The sequence below is a fragment of the Anguilla rostrata genome, chromosome 4 (assembly GCF_018555375.3).
Source record: "Anguilla rostrata isolate EN2019 chromosome 4, ASM1855537v3, whole genome shotgun sequence".
NCBI lineage: Eukaryota > Metazoa > Chordata > Actinopteri > Anguilliformes > Anguillidae > Anguilla > Anguilla rostrata.
In genome coordinates, this window is record NC_057936.1 from 18622193 (window position 1) to 18637534 (window position 15342).

Consider the following 15342-nt stretch of genomic DNA (forward strand, 5'->3'; position numbering starts at 1 on the left):
CCACGAGGGGGAAGGTACGGTGGTGATTGTTGTTTCCATACACAGGTGTTGAGATTCTCGGAGAGACGAGAGCGAGTCGCCTTTTTTTTCCCGGATACCATGCGACCCTTTCAGAAAAGTATCGTGTTTCAGCTCTCACACCTGCATTTATTATTGCTTTCGGTGTCGCTAATGTACAAAGAGGGGGAACCGGTCACCGTAATTATTTCCCATCTCAGCCTAATTCGAGACAGATAAAAATCTGCATGCTTTCACAAACGCCTCATTTTTGTCTCAGATCAAAGTAAAGGGAACTGCGGATGCTGCGATAAAGTCATCCAAACGTATCGCCTGGCTTGCAAAACAGTATATGTACAAAACACATTCCATGACCCGAACAAATGTACATTGGACTTTAGCTTCATTGACCCATAAATAAAAACATTCATAACTGTCACACAAAATAAATGACTTGTGAAAATGTACCGTGTTTCTATCATTCACAGTTAAACAAGTGAATGGTGAGAGTAAACCTATCACCCTGTGGTTTTCCTGCTGTGTTGCTCGGGGACTAAAATGCTGGGAAGCACACCTCAGCACTGTTGGTTTTTTTATGTTGTGTAGACTGTTCCCTTTTTTATTGGTGTCACTCTCAACACCCTTGAGTGGCTTTTCTTGCCAGAGAAGAAAAAGAAATGCGATTAGCAGAACCTCCGTCTCGCAGAGCGAAAATGAGCTTGCACGTGCTTCCTCGCCGTCGTTTTGGGTGTCAGCCTTCTGACATTTCCCAATATAATTGCATAATCCAGACCTGAGGAACGCCAGCTCCCCGTGGTGATGGAAGAGGAAAGGATATAATCCTCTGGATGCGACAGGGGGACTGAATTCAGTACCCCGCGAGCAACAACAGCATCATCGTCAGCCTTGCTTTTAACGGAAATGCTGTTTGGGAAGATCATTTGCACATTGCTCTCCCAGGTGCCTTCAGCTCCATTTAGGTCTGCCAACAACCCTTTTAAACCAGCAGTCGCTTCATAAATGTTAACTGATGTTCAGTCTCGCTCAATCACAACGCTTGACTGTCTCTCCGGCTTTTGCAATAAGGCAGAGCTCATACTTTAAGAACATAAGAATATTTCATGATAAGAATAGGCAAATAAGGCCACATACTGCAGACTGTATAGAGGGCATTTAGCACTATGTCAGGTTTGGTCTTTGAGGGCTCCCAGAAACTTCTCTGCTGTGTTTTGGTAAGAGGTTGCACATTTTAACTCACTTTGTGGATAACATGCTTCCTAATGTCTATTATATACCTTCATCTTATTTCCACATATACTCTTTTGTTCTGGTGACAGAATCCAACTTGAAATCATTTTTTATTGATCCCTTTCAGAAATGTGAAAACACCAATCATGTCCCCCGAGTGTACTTTTTCTATGACTACACAGATTAAAGGCTGGATTCAATCAATATTTGTCATGAACTTTCACTCACACTTGAATGCAGCTGTTCATAGTCTTTTCTCCAAATGCAGGTTTGCAAGTTCAGCTGTATTCATGAAAGGGCTTTTTTTTTCTTTTTTCTTTTTTTTTGAAAAATAACAGTTTTATTTATTTAACAGAGAAATTAAGGATCAAATGTTGATTGATTCCAGGCCTGAGTGTCTCTGCGTAAGTTTGAAACTAGGAACCAGAATTCATTCCAGTAACTCAGTTCAGGTTTAAATTTGATCAATTAAATTTATTTAGCAAAACATTTCTCTAAATTCCCTTTCAATTCACTTAATCTCAATTTGCCAATGCAAATCAATTCAGCAAACTCAATTCAAATTCAGTATTCCTCTCACACTAATTCCTTAAATTCTCTCCTTAATAAATTCCCACTCAAATCCAATTAACATCACTTGTATCAATTTCATCTTCATTCAGTTGATTCAGATGGCTGAATGAATACATACAACAGTATATGTGGTATGAGTTTCATTAAACAACTGCCAATAGCTACTATATTCACTTTCCTTTTCTTTGCTGAGCATAGAAAAGACATCACCATTTACAAAGTTAGAAGGTTTATGGGTGTTGTGTGGAATCAATGTATACATTCAGATAAAGTACCCAGACATCAATGATTGTTATTAAGATATAGGCTTTTTTTAAAAATGTGTACACAGGTTTTGGCTGTGGTTTTTACGAACAGGCAATTGCTGTCATTCTTGCAAAGAGCGGGTTCCAAACAGCAGCAATCACCCCTACAGATCCTGTTTTTGTCTCTGGTGTTTGTACCTCAGGAAGACACAGCTAGCTCCCATTAGTTTTTAGTTCCTAAATAGAAGAAAGGGAAAAACAGAAAAGGTCATGTTCCAGTAGCAGTCTGAGAGTCACCAGGGGAAGTATGTATTGTTCCTCGAAATGACTGTGGTGTTGCATGGATTGTACTCATTTCCTGGGGAGGCATTAAAATGCTACCCACACAGAACAAGTCACATTTAAAATGTCGACATGTGTAGGACAAATATTTCTGTGCAAGTGGTAACAGTGATGGAATGGTAGGCTCATTTGCGAGCTCTCTAACAGGTCTTGGTTAGAATAGCTTATTCTCCTGAAATATCAACTGAGTTTTCCTGGAATAATTGCGCTGTGCACTATCACTACTATTTCACCTACACGAGAAGCATACAGTCATGAAACAACCTATTCTTTTCAAGCAATAAAGGACAGCTGCTTCTGAACACAGTACCACATCAGAAGCAAAATCAATTCTGGTTTTGTGGAGAGAGATATCATGCAGACAGAGTATAATGACTGTGTCATGAGGGACAGTCAGGCAATAAACAAAACAACCAGACATCCTTTCATGGATATGTGGCTGCAAAATCTGATCACTTTCTTTGCAAGTTATAACAACATTTTTAGGAGGTTTGCAAGGTGCTGTACACTGCAACTATAATGCAGTGTAAATTGAACTTAGCAGAAGAAATAAGGCCTACATGGAGACTGGGATGAAGTACCAAAATTTCAGAACTTTCAAATCATGTGAACCTGCTCTACATACCATATACAAACATATGTGTGTTTGTGTGGATCTACATACATTCTGTTAACTGTGCATTCAGTCTTGCCATACGTAATAGTGAAACCTCTTTTTCCTTGGCTCATGATAATCACACATGTCAGTTCTAGTGAAATGAGCAAGTGTTTAAGCGTGACAGTTCAGAGCAGTTCATATATATATAGGTACCTAGCTACTTTCAACACCTTGAATGAATGGCTCTGATGTATCCACTATTTAATTAGATCAGGTAGGTTTTTAGTGAATATTCTAGACTTTTAATCTACACAGTAAAAGTCTACACGTGTTAGTATCTGCAAGCTCACGGGATGATCTGGTTGTGTGCCATTGAATCAGGTATTCTTCTCGCTTTCAATAAAAAATAAATAATCCAAGCCACGAATAAAGGCTATGATTCTGGAATTTGTCTGTTGTGCTTCTTCATTTGCTATCATTACAGAGGTACATTTTGTCTTCTATTTTTAGTATTAGAAAGGTATTATTTCAGTGATAACAGCAAATGCAAAAAAAGGCTCAGATTCACAGAAATGATTTTACATCGAAAGGATAGTAGTACAAATCCCACCGACAGTATTTCTCTGAACCACACGAATAATGCCTTTAATCAATATCTGTACCCCACAGAACCACAAAAGTCGATCATAAATGAGAAGCCACACACAAAAAAACATCCAGGGAAATTACATATTATGAGTGTATATATAAATGTGTCCCCTACATGAAAATGCCTGACTTTACAGAGAGTAGACTGGGACTTGTTTCTGCCAAAACACCGGGAATGCTCCAGCAGTGTACTGTGAGAAGTGGAATTGCCTACCATTAAGAACCTGCTCCAGAGCTGGTTTGCCAGAGGACACAGTAATTTTGTCTTTTTTCACCATAGTGATTTATGGTTTCTTCAGCACACTCAAAATGAGCATCCCTGCCACTAGGGGGCAAACTGCCTGCAGGTGCAATTTATGAACATGTGACAAAGTGTGGCTCAGTATCAAGAAACACTATGATGGTTGGCGGACTGAGGGAGGGGGGTTGAATCAGATACTCTAGAAAAGATGGTTTTCAGTTCAATATTTTTATTCACATCCACACATTGAAAAACTCAAAAAATGAAAATATTGTGTTCTGGTCTCAACTGTATACATCCACTAAGTGAAATAATTTCAGATGTATACTGTCTGGAGTAATCAAAAAATAGGTGTATGGGATATGGAATTAAATAGTATATGAAGCCACATGGAAACTGACACTATTATACAGTAGTGTACTACTATACAGTAATAAGTGTGTGAATTTAATGGTATTACATTATTACATCATATTTATTTTATTGTTCCTCTAAGAATTCTTATATTTAATTAGCAATGAATGGCTTTGTCCTTGGTTGAGATTGTCCAAGGTTTGGTATGACTGGCTAAATGTTGCATAATGCACCTTGCTGAAAATCTTAAAAAAGAAAACTGAATATCTTTTCCATATGGGTATTATGTATGGATATTATATAATGGTACAACCATGCTGTCAAGTTACTTGAGTGTGCTTTGAACATCATTTAAAAATAAATTGTTTTATCATTTATCAATACACAGGATGGTATGATAAATACTGAATTATTATATTAATATGATTCTTTTTTCAATAAATACATCAACTACATATTAGAAAATTTGACTACTTCAAAAAGTTTAAAAAAATCACAATTACTTAAACGCCTTGTCTTAGAGCAGCTACATAGTTGGGTAGCACTGAGATAAATATTTCCTGCAAACCTTACTGTCCTACCATTTGTAAAACTTGCTACCTCCAGCGTTCTAGACAAACAGAGGGGAGACCATCAAGTGATACATTAAATTAGCTATTGTTACTTTCTGCTACATGCCGCTAGACCAGGGGTGTCAAATTGAATCCCAAGGGGGCCACAGTGTCTGCAGGTTTTTGTGGTTTCCTTCCAATCAGCTTCCGATTAAGACCTTCAGAACAAGGTGTGTGACTTAAATATTACAATTGTGCCAAGAACACCCCAAGAACTAGCATCATTGAAGATGTCCCACAGATCTATTACTTTAATAATGTTCTCTACATAGCCTGGACTACAGTCTGATCACACAGTTATTTCCAGATTATGAATAATTGTTTCACCCTCCACCACCTCCCCACTTTGAAGGTCAAATGTATTATGATTTATTATTCAAATGTGTAATTATTAAAAATGTATATATGATGATTACCCCCACTGCTCTTATATTTCTAATATAAAGCCATCACTGATCTAATTAAAAATGCTCAGCAGATGATAACAATGATGTCAACATTGATTGCTCCTTTCACAAATACAAGGACAAGGCTCAACATTATGATCAATAGCCTTTCCCATATGGACTGCACCGTACAGAAGAGACAGGAAAAGATTTTGCAGTGTCAACAATCTAAGGATTAGTCCAAGGGCTAACTGCTAAATGACCTTCCCGTTAACTCATGACTCCAGTTAATAGCAGAGTCATATCTATTGAGTTGGTACATCCCCTATGGTCATATTCAGGGTTTGAATTACACTCTTACTTTTGAGCGGCTCTGTGAGATGGGTGGGGGGTATTTGTGATTACGGAACGGAGAGGCTAATGTCTCTCTTGGGGTAGCTAAGCTCCACCTGGTGTCCCCATAATTTCAACCCTAGTCATATAAAAAATTTTCGAATTACACCATTTTACATAATTTATTCATATTTCTGAATAAACCATTTATTGGCTACAATATCATTTTTACATTTGCACTTTCACACATTTGCAGGTGCACACAAAACGAGGTAATAATTCCAACAGCCATATCTTGATATTGACCGCGGTAGTGCTAAAAATATATATAAAACATTATTATGAAAATTATGGGTCAATTAGGTGAAACACAGTGGTCAACAACAGTAATACTAAGAACTAGCAGGAAAAGCCTCACGGCTAACCCTTACTGTAATTACTTACCTGCAACATAGACCAATGAAACAAATGACAGAGAACATGTCAGAAAATACCTCTCCTCAGATTCAGTGCTCTAATTGAAGACTATAAAGGTTGATTAGAAACACTCCAGGTCAAGCAAGGCGTCACCTTCAGGCCTGTCCTAGTTACCCTTGACACCAAGAGGCAATCATTTTCTTTTCAAATGAGTGACTGCTCGGCGGCCGGCTCTGTGGAAAGCCCTGAGGCAGCGGAGAGAGACGTGGAGGAGGGCACCACAGTGCTAACCGGTCTCCTCCAACAAGGGCCAGCAGAGTGGAGGTGAGCAAGATAAAGCAGTTTAATCAGTATCTGGGGAATGAGAGAGCCAGAGAGCAGGCCAGGGGCCTCTCTCTCTCCCTTTCTCTCTCTCTCTCTCTCCTGCTCTACCCCTCCCTCCCTCTCTCCCTCCCTCCCTCCCTCCACGCTGAGAGATAAATGTTCCTCCTGGAAACAATATCAGGAACTTGCCGGGGATTCAGGGTCATGTGCGCAGGGGCGGTGGACAGCACAACAGCGCGGCGATGAGAACTTAAGCGCCCGCCGATCGCCGGGGCCAGATGAATTGGCCGCTTAACCTTGCACACGGTCTGTAGATAAGAGAAGGACACAATGCGCTTCTTCATCATGCTCCGGGAGATGGAGGATGTGGAGGCAGGACAGAGGGAGGTTGCCCAGCATGTGAATTTTTCCATTCCTGCCGCGCTTGTCCGCCCACTGTTCCGAAATAAACTTTTCTTGCGAGAATATTGTCCAGCGCGTCTACTCGCAGCACCCAATCAGCGCGTCTGTAGGTTCTCTCGGAAGTGGGTTGCGATTGCGGTTTGGGGATTTATCATGGGTGACTGCTTTTTGCACATTTACCTGCTTTGCTTCTGTGAAAAAGTACAGTTGCCCAGTTTTTAATGGGGCTCAAAATCTAGTTAACATTATTCAAATCAGGCCAAATAAACAGAATAAAAAAAGCACCAGAAAAACTTCTGCCTGACCAGACTAGGAGCCACACAAAACACACACACACACATACACATACCCAGACAGATGCATATATCCAGTGCAAAGACATGACCAGTGTTGATCGCTACTGGGCGTGCTGGGAGTTTAATGTCTGTTGTATAACAGTGATTTGAGGTCACAGCAGTTCTGCCAGGCAATTTGCTATCATGAACTACATTGCACACTCCTGTTGGTTCTGTCTGTTTATTTAATCAATTGCCAAATACCTCAGCTATTTTGACTGAAATATCTTTGGCAATGAGGTAATTGAGGGTTTGGATTTAACTACAGAGGACATTTTGGCTCTTGGTGGACCAGCCCTGGTTTATGATCCAATAGGAACGAAGAACTGTATCTCAGGCAAGAAATTATTTTCAATGCTGCCGTGTGACTTTCTGTTAAAATAGCTCATCGTCTGCAATGGTTTATTTAAAGCCAATGCTTTCAGAATATTAAAATAACTGCAAGCTGTTTGCTTACATTTACAAGAAACATTCCCTCCTGCACGAAATTAACAACTGCCTTAAATTGGCCAGTAGATGTCAATGTTATGCCTCAAAGGAAAACCCCACATACCCTCCCTCACTCCCACAAATTTCATCCTTCATTTAATCCCAAGAGTATGACTCTATAGTACCCTGAAGCATTAGATTAAATGATCATGAAAAGGAAAGTTACCTCAATTAAGACCAGACTCTTGAACATTTGTACAATATCTGTGTATGAAATATATACACTTAACAAAAGATATACAAACATTCCTTGAAAATATACACTATATAAAATATATACAATATGCATACAGACCAACATTGCTCTTTTTGGGTTTGGAATACTGGCACAGTGGGTGCAAGTCACCTACTGTGCAAGTCTAACTTTGGATATAAAATGCTATTGTTCAACATGGGGATTGCTCATTTGGACAGAAGTTCACATTTAGCCTCTGTACACAGGCGGGAACAACTAAGGCAGCTTCTCAATTACAGCAATGGCTTAAGAAAAGGCATCTCTTTACAAATCACCAAAAGGTCGCTGTTTAATTCTTTTGGTACATGCCATTCACGATAGAACAGACCGGAAGTAAATGAAGACGGTCTCCCCTAAATCGAATGTTAATGAACGTCAATGATGGTTTTTTCAAGAGCCAACCCAGGCGTGCAGCTAGAACATACTACATACTTCAGCCTGCTCTATATGTGCAGAGACCAAACTGAAATTCCTGAATTTACCTTAAACCTCTTGCATTTCTCCATTTAACCAATAAGAGCTTTATTCCATTTCTTGGGTCATTTTAGACTCCATATGAGCTTGTTTATTTGCAAGATTAATTTATGCAAATAACATCAAAATGAAAGAAAATGACAGCTTCTATAAGAGTATTACATTAAATATTATTACATAGCAGCTTTTTCAGTAAATGCCGTGCATAACCATATTTACTCGTCACTGTTTTTACAGTACAATCATTAAAACAGTTGCTTAAGTATTAGTTCTCTGATTCATATGATAACAAGCAGCATAACCACATAAAATTCCTGTTTTACCACCTCTAGGAAACCCATGTCACCAATTCTCTTTCCTTAAGATATAAATGTCACAAATATACAATATGCTAGCTAATATATGTGAGATATGGTCATTTTGTTTCTCTGTTTCTATCAGAAATGCAATTTGATTCAACCACTGCATCCTTCCTGGTACATCAGCCAAGTGTGGAAAAACACTCATTATTGTTGACATATTTGTCTACAAGACTATTTCCCTCGGTAAAGCAATACAAGCAGAAGGTGTTAGAGGCTGGTGCGTTTGTGATAAATCTTAAGTGGTATATTTCTTAAATTAAAAGAAATATTTAACCACAAACAAATAGAAATTCTACAAATACAATATCAAAATTGCTACATTAGACATTTTTGTTGTAGCTAGCTTTCTTACAGTTGTCCATATGTCTGTGTGTCTGCTGTGTGCACTGAGTTTCACATTTTTGAAAGTAGTGTTGTATTTAATGGAATAAAATCGTTTATGTCCTGTTGAACTGGATACCATGCATAGTTTTTTTTTTTTTTGTATGAGTAGCAATAATGCTGTGAAGAATGCACACGTGCCCTCATCAGACACTGATTCCACACAGGCTGAGTACCGGGCACACTCGCTGAGTGGACAATTTGCATGACTAATGGGATTTGGCATTCATTGTACGACGTATAACCACCACGAGGAAAAAACTATGTGCTCTCAAAGAGGAAAAAACATACACAAATCAAAGTGTAGCATGCGGCTGTCGAAAAGTCAAAGGGCATCCAAAGTGCATGGGACAGAGAGCCAATACACCACAACATTATTTTATGACACTTTTACCTCCACTGACCACCTTTGAGATTGGTAGTACTGCACATATACTTTCATTTTTGTGATTAGTGCCATATTATTTGACGTATAAGGATGTCTTCACATGATGAAAACCCATGTCTGCAAAAACGTAAGGCTGGCTCTGGCCATAAAATTAGATTGTCTATCAGGAGCTGGAAAACTCTGAATTAATATTTTTGACTAGTTTTAGAGCTGTTCTCTAATAGCGTCATAGTTATTGCATAAAATTGAAAAATAATAAATGATAAGAGTATTCACAGTAAGAACAGAAAATGATTATGAATCCTAAAAAGGTTTTTGCATTGCACTTGCAAATAATCACCAGTAGTATATTTTACTTCTTTGTGAAAAACAGAAAAAGCGTAATTAACTCTGAATAGCATTTAATCAGAATAGTTCCGCAGTTCATAAATCATTTAAGAGAATGTAATCATCCCGCAAAAGTGCTAACAAAAGATTCTCTTTTTCTATTAAATTTTGATTATCAACTGCAAGATTTGAGAAGAACTATGCACAACCATATTTTTGCATACTGTAACATGTATCAATATACATTTAAGCAAATGCAGACATCTTCCAAGATAACTGGAACAAAACACACATTTATATGCAAACACAATATTCATTTGGGACCAAAATCAGATTATTGATCAACCAAGCACAAGGGTCAGGGTTTTATAATCAGGGTAATTGATTAAGAGATAAATTATGTCACGGTGCACATGAGCCATGGATCAATAGAAAAGTGCTCACCAGATCATTTTATCATCATCATGGTTTATATTCACATCTGTTTCTCTGCATCGATCTGTACAGCACAAACAACATTATTCTTTATGATCTGATAAGAAAAGTCAATTTAAACAATGAACAAGGTTTACTTCTTTGACCCGGGAGGCAACAGAATGATTTCTGCATGCCTCTCCAGTCCAGGGATAGCTTGTATGCTGACTGGTGCCAGCCGGAATAAAGCCAATGGATACAAATGCATTTGGAATAGCAAACAGGTTATTTTTAAAAAAGGTTCTTTGTTCAATACTTCAATACATTTGCCAGACAAACCTAATGCTGACATGTCACAAATACAAAAAAAGTAAATCCGCTAGGAAAGATTAAGACGAGCTCCATTGATTAAAACTTCATGTTGCAGGAAAATGTGCAGAATCAGTCTGTCCGTTTCTGAGCAATGTTCAGTCACAACTCTTGAATGAAGCAGTAGGTGACTACAACACTGAACTGTTTGCTGATGTGATGGAGTGGAACATTTAATCAAAGTTTATGGCACCCCTTGAGTTGGATTTAATGTCCCCCCATAGTTTCCATTAGTCCGCTCAGACTTGATCCTTGCTATGCAGCCTGAGACCCAGGGGAGGGGAAGGTGGAGGAAGGAAGTGGGAGGGGGTTGCTGTAATTGAACTTGTTCTTCCCCCGGAGTCTCTCTGCCGCAGGGGGGAAGCAAGGTCAACCGAACTGAGTCAGCAGAGTGCAAAGTAGAGGCATGTGCTTCACAAAAAAAGTGGAGAAATTCCATGCTTGTTCAGGGTGAGGAAATGACTAGTCTCTCGCTTGAGTTCACAGGTGGCCCTGGGAACGTACTTCTTCGGAAGAAATCCTGATACCAGCTCCTCATTGTTTCTGTCTAATGATAATGTTTTATCAGAATTTCTTTTCTACTCAAGGTTTAATTTCCTCTCTAATTTATGTTTCTTCACACAAAATCCTTCAGACTCCAGAGCAGCATGAAGTTGCTTTGCAAAATAAGACCAATCTTCATTACTGTACCCACATTATTTAATCAAGAATATTGTCAGGGACGATCAGTTGTGATATTAAAATCCACAGTTTCAGCAACCTTAAGGCTGTCTTGGCATTTCCATGAAACGATAAATGAATGGCTTTAACGCAAGGTTATCCAGTCCTTTACGTTTAGATCAAGGAAAAAAGTCACACAACGCTTACTCATGAAATATGAATGAGTGCCTTCTGCCGGAAGACCCAATAACATAGTGCCGTGATTTAAGTCACATAACAGTGATTGAGTTGCTCCCACATTTCAATCTCACGCTGACTTCAGGTAGCTGTAGAGGGCACTGAGTCCTCCCTCCAACACCTCTTTAATGGGCTTCAGCAGTGGGTTGTGCATGATGTGCAGGCCCTTATCCAGCGGGTGGCAGGCCAGCTTCTCCAGCTTCCTCAGCAGGTACATTTCCACAGGAACGTTCTGGATGTCGTTGAAGTCCACATTGAGCAGCTCCAGAGAGGTGAGGAAGCAAAGGGTCTTGGGCAAGGAGTGAATGCAGTTGCCCTCAACGATGAGGATTTTCAGGTTGACCAGAGCCTGGATCTGGTCGGCGATGTTCTCCAGTCGGTTGCACGCCAGGTGCAGGAAGACCAAGCTCTTCATGCCGTAGACGCAGGCGGGGATGTGGGAGAGGCGGTTGTGGCTGAGGTTGAGCTTCTTGAGGCTGCTCATGCCCACGAGGCTGCTGGGGAGGCCCACAATTTGGTTGTTGGCCAGGCTGAGCACCTCCAGCTTGGTGCAATCGCTCAGCTCTTCGGGCACCTCGCTCAGCCGGTTGCGGTAGGCGAAGAGCACCCGCAGCCTCTTCAGCTGGCCGATCTCGGGGGGCAGGCTGGTCAGCTGGTTCCCCCACAGGTTGAGCACCACCAGGTTCTGCAGGGCGCCCACAGCGGGAGACAGCGCGAGCAGGCAGTTGAGGGACAGGTTGAGCTTCTCCAACTCCGTAAGCTCCCAAAGCTCCTCGGGGGCCTCGGTCAGGCCACGCATGGCCAAGCTCAGAGTGCTGTACCCAAAGCGGGTGGTGGCTTGCTTGCGGATCCTCTCCGCCGAAGACAGGCTCTCCTCCTGCCCTGCATTCTTCCTGACTTGTTTCTTCAGCTCCTCGGTGGCAAAGTCCTTTGATTGCTTGGCTCCCATTCCTTCAGAATGCTCGTGCTATTGTCTCCTTGGCTAAAATGTCAGAGCGCATTCTGTAAAAGCACTGCCCCTGTCGAGGGGGGTTATGAGGAGATGACAGCCAAGCAGCTTTCAGCAAAGTTGATCTGTTGCCCTGGGAAGCCTCAGAGAACATTCTCCGCTCCTTGTGGTTTCTCCCCGGCAGACGTCTGCTGGAAATCTGCCTGGAAACAATGCCTGAGTGGAGCGGAAAAGAGCAAGTGTCATCCAGCGAAAGCTTTGCTGTGGTCCGCTGACAGGAGTGTGCAAGAAAAAAGCCCGTGGCGTGCTGCCCAACTTGCAGTCACATACCGAGTTTCAGTCCCACCAGCTGCCACTGTCACTTCAGTATTTCCTCTCGGTGATAACTAACCTTGATTGTGTTAAGGGCACCAGGATACCATTTTTGTCAAAGTCATTTAATGTCCCAGCATGGCGATTACACACCCTTGACCACAAGCCATGTCATCCATTATTAGGTCAGTACCACATAAATCAGCTCTTTGGTTCAAGACAGCAAGTAACGACATGGCCGTCCTGAGCCTGTGTAGCTTTCAAAATGAACCATCTTGCCTTTCAGAATGGAGCTAAACAAGAACAGGAAAAGGAGCTGAATATGTACTGCTTTACTGAGTAACAAGTGTAACAATACAATCTGGGTTGTATATATGTATGCAGACATAACTAATATTAATGAATCCTTACAATGCAAGTTACAATGAAATACAATTATTATTTATTCATAACAGTATACATGCTTAAATATGGCAAGAAATGTGTGGATTAAGAAAAAACATTAAAAAGAAAGTTATTCAATGCTTGATTGTTGGCAGAAGATACATGTCAACAAAAACAGGCAAACTGAACATCACATTCAACACAGTTTATCACAGTGATTACAGTCATGCAGAGATAGGAAATGTCGCTGTTCCTTAGAAAAGTGGTTCAATTGTTTTCTTGTGTGTTCATAGTGTGCAGTGGCATATGTTGTAAATTAAGCAATATCTTGACACTGCAAAAGCTGAATAGGTATAAATTTACTGTCTATGTTAAATAATCAATAGTGGTATTTAAGTCGGATGTAATCTTCAGTGGCCATATTTTTCACATCATAGCCGAGAATCAAGATAATTAAGAAAGATAGGTTAGTTAAATTTAACAGTACAGCTAAAGGTTAGTTTTTCTTTCCCTCATCAATCAATTTTTGCACACATTATCATCAATGCTGGTATAGGATTGCCCTTTCACAGCAATGCAAATTAAATGACCAATCTTATGTAACACAGCCATAACGCAGCCATTTGTAAGTTGTGTGTAAGCTGATGTGTTTGTTAACATTAACCACCAAGTGAAGACTGACAGGGGATACACTGCCAGCCTTCCGAGTATTTGTAACTGATCGGTCCTATGTTTATTCAGGCACGAGGCTAATTTGGTTTGTGTCATAGCCCCGGAGGGTGCGTGCACAATTGTACGTGCTTACACAAGGAAGCACACTTCTGTTTGTGAGAGCAAGGGAGGATTCCAGCTAAAGTAAATAGCACATAAATAGATCTTGCATAAGTCCTGAGATGAGCTGTTCTCCCATTTAAGATGCTTTAAGTATATTAAACTATATTAAGTCATGATATCATTGTTGGCAGGGTACAGGTGGCTATATCAAGGATTGAAATATTTAGCTTCTGTTCACAGGAGGGGCTTACAATTTGCTAGGCTCTGTATGTGTTCACTACATGTTTCTGTTTGGCTGCTCGCCAGTTTCTTGAGAACCTTTTCTGTAGTTTACATGTGGAATGAGACATTGTCCATTCTGATAGCAATCAATAACTACCGTTGTATGAAGGAATGGTGACCTAAAGGGAACTGAAATGCCTGTCACTGTTATGAAGTAATGGACAATACTTCTTAACAATAAATGGACAATATGGACAATAAATGATGAATAAATTAGTGATATTTATTGATATTGGATTAATCAGGTGAAACCCAATGATTGAACAAAGCAAAGTAAGTCCATTAGTATAGAGGGGAATCAACTAAATATAAATTCATTTTAACCCAAATGATTTTAATAACATATTTATATTAATGGTTAAAAATAGTATTAGTTATTAAAAATATATATTTAATGCCTAATACAGTTAGGTCTTTTCCCCTCATTAGATGGGGGGGACATATAAAAAAAGAAAAAATATAGAAAAAAATATTTCAAAATTTTCTGTCCCTTTGCCTGTTGACTTACTCTGTCCTATAATATGTGCACAGGGAATTTCAATCTAATTTCTCACGTATTTGTCCATATTGCCTTTGCACTATCAGTCCAATTCTGAAGAGACCCTGGGTCCGCTCCTCTTTGAAGAATGGGGGAATAGTTTAAAACAGGAAGATGATCTTGCCAGGTATTCAGTGTGACAGAGGAACAAAGAACCATTTGGCATTTGGAATTGCCTTATAAAATATACAAATTGCTTTTGGATTTGGATTCGCAGATCTTTGGAATCACAAGGTGCACTTTGTTACTTCAGTGTTGCATATTTCAACACATTGCCTTTCCCTTTTTTTTGCTATAATGGGTATGGATCTTTACGTGGTGTGTTATTTAGAATACCTCCTGTGACCCATTTGAAATATGATGCAATTGTGATACCATTTTGCTGTCTCTTCAGATAATGCACATTCTTGAATGGTACCTGTAATTCTGAAGTGGGCTTCATACTCGTTATGTGGTGTGTAAAAACTGAGCCCTTTTCAGACATTAGCGAAATACATTTAAACACTTGAACAGGGTGCTTAACCAGAATTGCTTTGGTTAAAAACCTGCTACATGAAAATGGAGGTATTCTAAAATAAAGCCATGTAAGCCACTCCGAATGAGGGCATCGACAAAGTAAGTTTTTAATGTAATGTAATAGCACGAGCTTGCATGTTTGACCTGTGAAGTTGACCGGGCCATTTAACCTTACAACCAACCAACTCCAAAACAAT

General features: G+C 39.8%; 1 protein-coding gene across 1 annotated transcript; it reads right to left on the reverse strand.

Moving 5' to 3' along the window:
- Nucleotides 1-5856: 5856 nt before the first annotated feature.
- On the reverse strand, nucleotides 5857-12578 carry lrrc30a (leucine rich repeat containing 30a). The gene has a single exon (XM_064331112.1). The coding sequence runs from the start codon at nucleotides 12337-12339 to the stop codon at nucleotides 11461-11463; it is 879 nt and encodes a 292-aa protein (XP_064187182.1). The 5' UTR covers nucleotides 12340-12578; the 3' UTR covers nucleotides 5857-11460.
- Between the last annotated feature and the right edge of the window lie 2764 nt (nucleotides 12579-15342).